Source organism: Penaeus monodon, chromosome 4, assembly GCF_015228065.2.
Source record: "Penaeus monodon isolate SGIC_2016 chromosome 4, NSTDA_Pmon_1, whole genome shotgun sequence".
Classification (NCBI taxonomy): Eukaryota; Metazoa; Arthropoda; class Malacostraca; order Decapoda; family Penaeidae; genus Penaeus; species Penaeus monodon.
Genome location: NC_051389.1, coordinates 5,501,307 through 5,512,823, shown reverse-complemented (window position 1 = coordinate 5,512,823; position 11,517 = coordinate 5,501,307). Strand labels below are relative to the sequence as shown.

The window sequence follows — 11,517 nt, the reverse complement described above, 5'->3', positions numbered from 1 at the left end:
TGGAATTAGATACCTGGGCTGTGGTGTCTGCCTGATGTGCCGCCTGTTTCTTCTCAAGATACCTCCATTTTGTGTCTCCACTATGTAGGATCGAGGTTCTTGGGATTTCTCAATGACTGTGGCGGGTGTCCATCTTCCAGTTATGTGGTCTTGAACTCGAACAGCTTGGCCTGGTAGGAGTATCTGTTGGTCTTTTGCTCCTCGGTCATAATACTGCTTTTGTGTGTCTTGCTTCCTCTTGAAGTTCTCATAGACTTCTAGTTTCTTCCTTTCCTTTGCAGGCAGGTGAAGGGGTAGATTGCTCCTCATCTTCCTCCCGTTTAGAAGTTCTGCTGGGCTTGGCAACTTGCTATCCAGTGGTGTGGTACGTATGGTTAACAATGCCATATCCGGATCCTGGTTGCTTCTTTTTGCCTTATCGATGGTGTTTTTGACCGTCTGAACAGTCCTCTCGATGAATCCATTGGACTGAGGATAGTGGGGTGAGCTTGTTATATGTTCAAACTCCCAGTTCGAAGCAAACTTAACAAATTCTTCAGAGCTGTATTGACGTCCATTGTCACTATATACTCTTTCAGGGACTCCATACTCAGAAAACAAATTCTTCAATGCCTTGATCACAGCCGTGCTTGTAACGTGTATGGGCATTTTTCTGATAATTGGAAACTTTGAGTAGTAGTCAGCAACAATCAGGTAGTCATTTTCTCCATAATGGAAAAGATCTGTTCCAACATATTGCCATGGTTGTGTAGGAAGTTCATGCGGGATGAGGGTTTCCTTTGTTTGCGACCTTGACGTTTCTTGGCATGTGGGACACTGCTGGACTATCTCTTCAATGTCCTTGTTGATTGAAGTCCAGTACACGGAGTCTTTGGCTCGAAGTTGGCACTTTGTGATGCCTTGGTGTCCTTCGTGGATGCGGTCAAGCACAAGTTTTTGCATTGATGCTGGGATTATGACTCTGCTGCCTTTTATCACCAGCCCATCTTCAATAGATAACTCGTCTCTGAAGGACCAGTATTGTTGTAACATCCTTGGTAGATCTTTCATTGTCTCTGGCCATCCTTGGATAACAACTTCTTTTAGTCCATGGAGTGTGCCGTCTCTAGAGGTTTCCTGTCTAAGTTGGTCTAATTTTTCGTTGCTGAATGTAACAAAGTTGATCTGTAGGTCTAGACCAATGTGTTGGTTGTCCGTTGATGGCAAACGTGACAGACCATCTGCTAATAAAAGATCTTTTCCTGACTTGTATCGGATTGTGACATCATAGTGCTGCAGCCTCATCAACATACGCTGCAGCCTGGGCGGTGCTGCTGTCAGATTCTTTAGCTGAATCATTTCTAGCGGTTTATGGTCACTCTCCACTTGGAATGCTTTGCCATATACATACGTGTGAAATCTTTCACACCCAAACACCACTGCAAGTAGTTCTCTTTCGATATTGGCATAGCGTTGCTCTGTTTCAGACAGAGACTTGGATGCATACGCAATAGGCTTGTCGTCTTGTACTATTGCAGCACCAATGCCTTTTTGAGATGCATCTACTTGTATGACTGTTGGTTTATTTGGATTGAAATGTGCCAGTGTTGCATCTGTGCACAGAATATCCTTTATGTGTTCAAATGCTTTCTCGTGGGTCGGTGACCATGTAAAGTCTATTCCTTTTTTTAGGAGACTTCTAAGTGGCGCAGTTTCATCAGCCAGGTTTGGGATAAATGGCGACATATAGGTGACCATCCCAAAAAATTGTTGCAGCTCTGTGACATTTCTAGGGCTCGGCAGTGCTTTAATTGCTGATACCTTGTCTGGATCTGGGTGAGAGCCTTCCTTGTCATAAACAGTGCCAAAGAATTTCACTTGTTCCTGCTTGATCATGCATTTTGCACTGTTAAAAGTTAATCCTTGCTGCTTGGCAATCTTGAAGAGGTTATGCAGATTTTTGTCGTGCTCCTCTTCAGTTTTTCCAAACACGACGACATCGTCAGCGATGCCAATGGTACCAGGGCAGTTTTCGAGGATCTGATCCATTTTTTGCTGGAAAACATCTTGTGACATAACCAGACCAAAAGGCATTCTGAGATATCTGTAGCGGCCAAAAGGAGTGTTGAATGTAGTGAGGAAGGAACTGGTTTCATCAAGCTTGACTGACCAATAGCCATTCTTTGCATCAAGTTTGCTGAAGAATCTTGAGTCTGCAAGCTTGTGTGTGATTTCCTCTTGTGTGGGGGTCTTATGGTGGCTTCTCTTTATAGCTTTGTTTAAATCTTTTGGATCTAAACATATGCGTAGACTGCCATCTTTCTTCATGGTGCAAACCATGCTGTTGACCCAATCTGTGGGTTCCAACACCTTTTTGATAACTCCTACTTTTTCCATCTCTGTAAGCCGGTTTTGGAGTTCGTCCTTTTTATGTATAGGAAATTTTCTTGGTGCATGGACGACTGGTTTTGAACCTTCTTTCAGCACTATGTGGTATTTCCCTTGAAAATTTCCAATTCTATCAAACTGATCCGGGTATGATTTCTTTAAATCATCCACTGACTGGACGGCCATGGTTGGGTGAGAGTACATCCGTGTCTCATGAATTGTGACCATGCCTAGGGCTCTCAGGCTTGGCAGACCCAAAATGATTGGTCCAACTTCTTGGTCCAGAATGTAAAAGTCTGCATTGACCCAATTTGAGTTGTCGAATGTGCACTTTAATTTGATTGACCCAAAATGCTTGAGTTTCAGATTGTTCACTGCAACCTAAATTCTTTTGGCAGTTGTTGGTCAGACGATTTTTGGCTTTCCATAAGCATCTAATGAATCTGGGCACATGATTCGAAATGCTCTTATTGGAAGCAGGTTTGCTCCAGCCCCTGTATCGACTTTAACTGTCATTGAGCCAGTCTTGTTGCTGGGGGTTCTGACTTTGATAGTTCGAAGGGCTTCACTATCATCATTGTTTGACACCTCCGCTACTCTAACAGAACTTATTGTGAAATAGTCCTCATTAGGGTCATCTTGGCTGAACTCATGCACTGCAGATGTTCTGTTAGCTTTCTTAAATTTGTCACTGTTGAAGTTCCTATGGACTTTATTTCTGGTGTATTGTCTTTGGCCCGTGTTCTTACTTTGGTACGTTTTTTTCTTATCTTCTGGTATGACAGACACATTTTTTGCCAATGATTCATCTTGCCACATGTATTGCACCTGGCACCATATGCTGGGCAGGATTGTGGGGAGTATTTATTGTGTGCTCGCCCACATTTCTTGCATGGATTTGATGCCCTTCTAAAATTTTGTCTAACAGCATCAACATTTAAGTCTTGACTGACTGTTTTTGCTCTCATGTCTCTGGTATCTCTTATGGTTGCTTCAAAGGATCTTGCAATGTCAATGGCTTTGCTCAACCTTATGTCTTCACCTTCCATAATAAGGCTTCTTTGCAAATCATTACTATGGATTCCATCCATGAATTGCTCCATGACTCTTGATTCGTGTTCTGTCTCAGTAAATTTGCATCTCTTAGCTTGAGCTTCACATCTGTTTATGAATTCATCACAAGATTCACTTTCTCTTTGAATAAATCTTCGTAATCGGAGTCTGTCGACATATTTATTAGTCTTAGGTTTTACCTGAGTCTGAAGAGCATCCCAAACTTTGTCAGGGTCTTTCATATCTTCTTCAGTCAGATTGCTTGCCTCTATCATTTCCTGCCCGGGAGTATCTGCATACAGAATGATATGGTTTGACTGTTCTTCTCTTGGTATCTTCTTAACTTTGAAGTATATGTCACAACGTTTTTTGAAAGTCATAAGCGCGCCATACGAATTGCTAGTTTTCCAGTTCATATTTGGCGAGTGACGACCATTTTCGGCGCCGGCCATTTTGATGGCTGTTGACGTGGCAGTGCGAGTATTAAGACAGTTATGGTGCACCAAAGTTTAGCTGCGTCGGGTACACAGGAACTATGAAGCAAACTGTAAGTTACTTTCGCCTGCTTCTTACATACTTCAGTCTTTTTTGTCTTGATTTCTTTGCCGATAGTTTCGTGATTTATGCGCGACGTGGCACTAGTCTTCTTCTTCTTCTTCTTTCCTGTTTTAGGGTTTTAGACTGTTGTTGTCTATATCCCCTGGATCCTCTTTTTTTTCTTGGCTTCTTGTTTCTTAAATTATATCAATTAATTTAGTTGTTTGTAGGAAGATCTTTGTATGTCTCAGTATGTAGTACTTTGTTATAGATGGTTGATCTGCACCTGTAATCAAAAGATTTATATCAATGTCTTTTATATTAACTCGTCTTAATGCATGTTTTAGTTTTGTTCTGTGCGAGTTGAATCTTGGGCAGTGTAAAAACATATGTTCTATAGTTCTTCTTGGTTCTTGCACCATCTGCAGAAAGGGTCATTTTCCATGTTCATTCTGTGAAGATGTTGTTTTAGTCTTGTGTGTTTGGTTATTAGTCTTGTCATGCATGTGTCTAGTTTTCTGTTCTTGGCTCTGGCCCATGGTTTTTGGATGTTATCTTTAATGAGATAATTTTTTGTGTTTAAGATTCTTTTTAAATTTGATTCCCATTGTTTGGTATTTTTAATTTTGATTTCTTTTATGACACAATTTGGGTCTTGTGGTATGGGCATGGGATCATTTATTTCATGGGCTTTCTTTGCAGCTAAATCAGCAATTTCGTTTCCCTTTATATTTTTATGTGATGGAATCCACTGGACCATAATCTTTTGTTTGTGTGTTGAGAGAAAATATATTTGTTTTTGTATTTCATATACAATCTGTTTGTAGCTTAGTGGTTTGGGGTTTTGAATTAGTTGTAGTGATGATTGTGAGTCTGTTAATATTATTGTGTTTGTCAGTTTGTTGTTTATTGCATAATTTAATCCTTGTTTTATGGCAAATAATTCTGCATGAGTGATTTCTATTTTAGGAGGTAGTTTCCAGATAGTTGTTATGTTTTTATTCTGGATGTAAATTGCTGCAGATGTTGATTCTGGTTCTTTTATCTTTGAGCCATCAGTGAAAATTCTATTATAGTTTTTGTAGTTAATGTTTATTAACTCCTGATATTGTTTTTGAATGGTGATTTGAGGAGTATTTTTTGTTATGTTGTCCATAAAGTTTGTTTGTATACTCTCTGAGATATCATGCCATGGGGGTATTGGGGATATATTTGATATCACGTTCGGAGTTATGTCTAGATTTAGATTTGTTCTCGTTTCCGTAGCTCTGTGTACTAGTGATCTTCTGTCTCTCTGAGGATTATATTCTTTTATGCATTTTATTATTTGTTGCTTTACTGGTGCTGTATTAGGTTTATTTAGGATTTTTGTTAATTGTATACATTCAAGTTCTTTTATTCTGTTTGTTAATGGTGGATGTTTGTTAATGCTTGAAGAGCTATGATTGGAGTTGATCTAAGACATCCAGTTGCCAGTCTTAGTGCTTGATTTTGTAAGATTTCTAGTTTTCTTAATTCTGTTTCTTTTGCTGCTCCATAGATTGTTATTCCGTATTCTATTTTTGGTTTTATGTATATTTTATAAAATTTTAATAATGTTTCTCTGTTTGCTCCCCAGTTTATTGAAGTTAGTTTTTTCATTATATTCATTCTACTTAGAATATCTGTTTTTACATTTTCTATATGGTTTTTCCATTTTAGTTTGGGTGCATCTAATGTTAAGCCAAGGATTTTGTGACTTTGAGTATATTTTAGTTCCGTGTTATCTATTCTTATTATTGGTAATTGGTTTATCTTTTTGTTTGAGAAGCACATTAATTTACTTTTTGTGAAGTTTATTTTCAAATCCCAATTATTGGCCCATTCTTTTAGTTTTTGTAATTCTACTTCTATTTTGTTGGATGCTTCTAATAGGTTTTTGTTACTTGTTAGTAGAGTTATGTCATCTGCATATATTATTTTCTCAATTTCTTTTGATAATTTTAGGTCATTTAGCAGTATATTAAATAGAACTGGACTTATTGGTGAACCTTGAGGTACGCCACTTTGTGTTGTACCTTTTTCTGATGTTAGGTTTCCAATTTTTATTTGGAATGTTCTTTTTTCTAACAGGTTATTTATCCATTTTAGAGGTTTGCCTACAATTCCTAGTTTTGACATTTTTATTAGTAATGCTTCATGATTGACTGTGTCAAAAGCTTTTTCTAGATCAATACATGCTAACATGATGTATTTTTTTTCTATGAAAGCTTTATTTATGTGGCTGTCTATTATATGTAAAGCATCAGTAGTATTCCTATTAGGTCTGAAACCTGTTAAGTCTTTATCTAACTTGTTGTTATGTTCTAGCCACCATGTTAATCTTTTTGTTATAATATTTTCGAATATCTTCCCAATACATGAAATTCTACTAATAAATCTATAAGAGTTTGCTTCTGATGGGTTTTTTACCCGGTTTTATTATTGGATTTATCAGTGTATTTTTTAATGAATCCGGGTATTTTCCTTTGGACCAGTATGAGTTAAAATTGGTTAATATTGACTTTAGTATGTTGTTTGGGGTATTTTTATAAAACTCATACGTGATTTCATCTGGTCCAGATGCTTTGTTGTTTTTGGCATTCTTAATTGCTGTTTTTAATTCCAGTAGGGATATTTCTTTATCTATTTCATTTATATTTCCTAAATTAAATAGTCTTTCTTTTTCTAGGTCTGATAGCAGTTTTTTGGGCTTTTTACTTACGGTTTTCATATATTCATTTTTGAATTTTTCTAGTTTTTGTGTAATATTTGTTATTGGCAAGTCATTTTCTATTAGTGGATAATCCATTGAAGTTGTTTTCCCTGTTAGTTTCTTTAGAAAATTCCATATCTTTCTTGGTGGAGTTTTAAAATCTATTGTAGTACAGAACTTTTCCCATGATTCCTTTTTTGTTCTTATTATTATAAGTCTAGCTTTTGCTAATAATTTTTTATATTCTAGTTGGTTTGCTATTGTAGGCTTTTTTCTCCATTTATTGAAAGCTTTATTTTTTTCTTTTATAATGTCATTACATTCCTTATTCCACCATGGTTTATTTGGTTTATCTTTAAATTCTCTTGTTTTCAAATGGAAATATTTTAGAGCCGTACTTTTTATCATTTCTGTAATTTTATCAATTGAAGTTAAGTTTCCTATTTCTGTGTTATATAGTTCTCTTTGGATTTCCGTCCATCCTTCTTTCGAGTATTGCCATTTTTTTTCTTTTAACAAACTGTTATCTTTATATGTGTTATCTTTTAGTATTATTGGCAAATGGTCACTATCTAGGTGCGATGCTGTTTTTAACTGAATATTACTTAGGGTTGGTGATCCAAATACTAGGTCTATGGTTGATTCTTTGGCTGTTTTGGGATCAATTCTAGTTGTTTGATTTTTTGGAGTTAACATTATTATGTTATTTTGACTTATCCACTTTATTATACTTTCACCTGTTTTGTTAATTTGTTTGTAACTTATATTATCATTCCAGTATGGATGGTGAGCATTGAAGTCTCCCATTATTAATTTTGGTTCTGTGATTTGGTCTGTATAATACTGGAATTCTTCTGTTTTTATATCGTTACATGGGTTGTATAATATCAATATGTTCAACCACTTGTTTTTGTAATTTACCTTTAATCCTAGAACTTCTACTTTGTCATTATATCTGTCTCTTATTTTGATTTCTTTGAATTGCAGGACATTTCTTATGCATATAGCTATACCTCCTCCAATTTGATTTATTCTATCCTTTCTAATTATCGTATAATTATTTAAAGTAAATTTATCTTTCTCTTTTAACCAGGTCTCTGTTATGGCTATTATACCTGGGTTTTCTTTGTATATGAGATATTTTATATTTGCTTTCTTGTTTAACACGGATCTTGCATTCCATAATATGAATTTGTCCATTTTACCAATCGAATAGATCTTTTAGCATATTGCTAATGTCGTTGATTAATTCCATTATATTTTGTATTATTGATTTATCTGAGTTTAAGTTATTTATTGTTTTTGTTATCATCTTGAATATATTTTTGGCTATCTTTGGCCAGGAGAAGTCTTCTGCATTTCTTTCATTGCTGACATTAATGTTATCTTTGTGTATTATTGGAGTCGGTAATGACCATGTTATTGATGAGTCTAATGTGTCTTTTTGTATGTTGTTTGTTTTGGATTTGTTTTCGTCTTGTTTTTGTAGTGTTTGTTCGTTTATGTCTGGACTTGTTGGTTGCTGTGTGTTGTTTGAAGTGTGTGTCTTGTTTCTGTTTGGTGTTTGGTATTCTGGTTTCTGTGGGGTTCTTTGGCCTAAAGTAAGGCTTTGTGGTTCTGTCAGTTTCCGTGCATATGTTTGCGTTCTACTGTCTTCTAAAGGTTGAAGTGTTGTACTTTCATTTGTTTGTTGTGTGTTATTTGTTTTGTTTTCTTTGTTTGTTTGTGTCTTTGTATTTGTTTCTTGTGTTTCATTACTTGTTTTTTTTGTTAGGGGTTTTAATTGTTGTAGTTGTCTTTTTATCTCTAGATTGTTTGGTGTTGTGTTTTCTTTATTTATTTCCTGTGCTAATTTGTGCACTTTACATTCTTTTGTATTTGGTGAATGGTTTTCATCACAATAGAAGCAGTGCGGGTTATTTTGGCAGTCTTTATAACTATGCCCATATTGACTGCAGTTATTACACCTTTTTTTGTTTTTACATGTTACTATCCCATGTCCATATCTTAAACAGTTGTAACATTTTGGTATTGGGAATGTGTATTGTCTGACTTGGTAGCTAGTATGTCCTATAGCTACTCTTTTTGGTAGATTCCCTCTAAAAGTGATTCTCAGTGATTTTGTGGGTATCCATTTTTCTTCACTTTCTCTGTCATTATTTTGTCTCTTGATTCTTATTACATCTATAATTTCATTTGGGTCATGTCCTAATGTTCTTATTTTCTCATTAATGTTTTCTATATTTAAGTCTGTTTCTACTGGGTATATCGTTCCATAGGAGCAGTTTGTGTATTTATTTGAAGTTGGCTGTTTACATAATATTTCCCAGTCTCCTAGTTTTTTTATTTCTTTTAGTGGTCTTAATTTAGATATATCCTTGATTTCAAATCTTAGGGCTTTTCCAGCCCCTAGAACTCTGAGGGAATCTTCAATTATGTACTTTTGAAATTCTGATTTGTTGATGGCTTTTGTTAATTTAAGTGGGTTGTTGAAATTAGTGGTTGCAGATCCATCTTTTAATTGAATGAGTACTACGGAATTATTATTTCCTACCTCCATATTTGCTTGGTTGTTACTTGTTGTTGGTTGGGGTTCTTCCGGTGCTTTCCATCCGGCTTCTTTGTTTTTCGGTTGTTTTGAGATTGGGTTTTCTTCGTTATCACTTTCTAGTTCTTCTCTTGTTCTCTTTGTTTGGTTTTCATGGTCCATGTATTGGATTGATTCAGGGTTTTCACCTGGATCAGAATTGAGATCAGAGTCCATAAGATCAGGATTTTCACTACACTCAAAGTTGATGTTTACTCTCTTTGCACAGTCTCCACGTGGCACTAGTCTCTTTGTTGGTTGGTCGCTTACCTCTCGTGTTTTAATCTCCATATTTCGGTATCTCCAGATTGTTATTACCTCTTTCCCCTCTTTGTCTATCCTTGGAGACGGAGTATAGCTGCCACCATGTTTTATATGTTGTTTGGTTGCTCCATTTTAGGGGAAAAGGTGAATAAAATACGGAGCTCTGCTGAGCTACACGAGTATATTCTGGAGGAGTGTACAACACTGATGTTTACATAAGGGTTACGTACGCATGCAAAATGTATAGAGGGATACGTTACTAAAGTTATAATATAAAATATATAAAGCACATAATTATAAATGAGATAATTATGGTTGATCATATGACATATATATATATAATATATATATATATATATATATATATATATATATATATATATATATATATATATATAGAGAGAGAGAGAGAGAGAGAGAGAGAGAGAGAGAGAGAGAGAGAGAGAGAGTGAGAGAGAAATATATATATATATATATATATATATATATATATATATATATATATATATATATATATATATATTATATTTCTCTCTCTCTCTCTCTCTCTCTCTTTCTATATATATATAAAATATGTATATTAGTATATATATGTATATATGTATGTATGTGTGTGTGTGTGTGTGTGTGTGTGTGTGTGTGTGTGTGTATGTATGTATGTATGTGTGTGTATGCATATATATGTGTATATATATCTGTATATATGTGTGTGTATATCTGTATCTATGTGTGTATATATACAAATATATATAGATATATATACATATATATAGATATAGGTATATAGATAGACAAATAGATAGATATTTGTGTATATATATACATATATACAAATATATACATACACACACACACACACACACACACACACACACACACACACACACACACACACACACACACACACACACACACACATATATATATATATATATATATATATATATATATATATATATATATATATATATATATATTCTAATGGGATAAGGCTTCAGGAATTATGTGGCAAGTCAGATATATTAATTATATCAATATTACAGTATAAAACCATTTCTTAATCAGCTTTGCTGTGTACACAAAATTGTCATTCAAGATATGTAATAAGTCAGATATTCGGAGGAGGAGAAGTGAGGAGGAGGGGTGGGGGTGGGAGGAGGGATGGGTGGGTAAGGGGAGGAGGTGGTGGTGGGAGGAGGAGGGGGAAAGGGGGAGGCAGGAGGAGGTAGTGATGGGAGAAAAGGAGGAGGAGGAGGAGGAGGAGGAGGAGGAGGAGGAGGAGGGGTGGTGGGAAGAAAAGGAGAAGGAGGAAGAAGAAGAAGAAAAAGAAGAAGAAGAAGAAGAAGAAGAAGGAGAAGGAGGGGGAGGGGGAGGAGGAGAAGGAGGAGGAAGGAGAAGGAAGGAGGAAGAGGAGGAAGTAGAAGGAGGAGAGGAGGAGGAGGAAGGAGGAAGGAGAAGGAGGAAGGGAAGGAGGAGGAGGAGGAGGAGGAGGAGGAGGAGGAGGAGGAAGAAGAAGAAGAAGAAGAAGAAGAAGAAGAAGAAGAAGAAGAAGAAGAAGGAGGGGGAGGGGGAGGAGGAGAAGGAGAAGGAGGAGGAAGGAGGAGGAGGGGGGGAGGGGAGGAGGAGGAGAGAGGAGGAGGAGGAGGAGGAGTAGGAGGAGGAGGAGTAGAGGAGGAGGAGGAGGAGTAGGAGGAGGAAGAGGAGGAGGAGTAGGAGGAGGAGGAGGAGTAGAAGAAGAAGAAGAAGAAGAAGGAGGAGGAGAAGGAGAAGGAGAAGGAGAAGGAGAAAGGGTGGTGGGAGGAAGGGAAAGAAAGTATGTGCCGACAAGTAAAAGCATCTTCGTTTTCTATGCCTAAAGATAAGCGAGTGTGTGTGTTTGTGTGGGTTCGCGTGCGTTCATGGGTGCGTGTGACTAGATCGTTTTTCTCCGTTTCCAAGCTGTGAATTGATGTTGTAATAATAGGAATGTCTTGCT

At 36.4% G+C, this 11,517-nt stretch overlaps 1 protein-coding gene across 1 annotated transcript; it reads right to left on the bottom strand.

Annotated features, from left to right (window-relative positions):
- Nucleotides 1–4,064: 4,064 nt before the first annotated feature.
- LOC119569197 lies at nt 4,065–9,721 on the bottom strand. The gene is made up of 2 exons (XM_037917472.1): nt 9,246–9,721; nt 4,065–4,243 (listed from the first exon to the last, which is right to left on the bottom strand). The coding sequence occupies exons 1-2, from the start codon at nt 9,567–9,569 to the stop codon at nt 4,223–4,225; spliced, it is 345 nt and encodes a 114-aa protein (XP_037773400.1). The 5' UTR covers nt 9,570–9,721; the 3' UTR covers nt 4,065–4,222.
- Nucleotides 9,722–11,517: the final 1,796 nt, after the last annotated feature.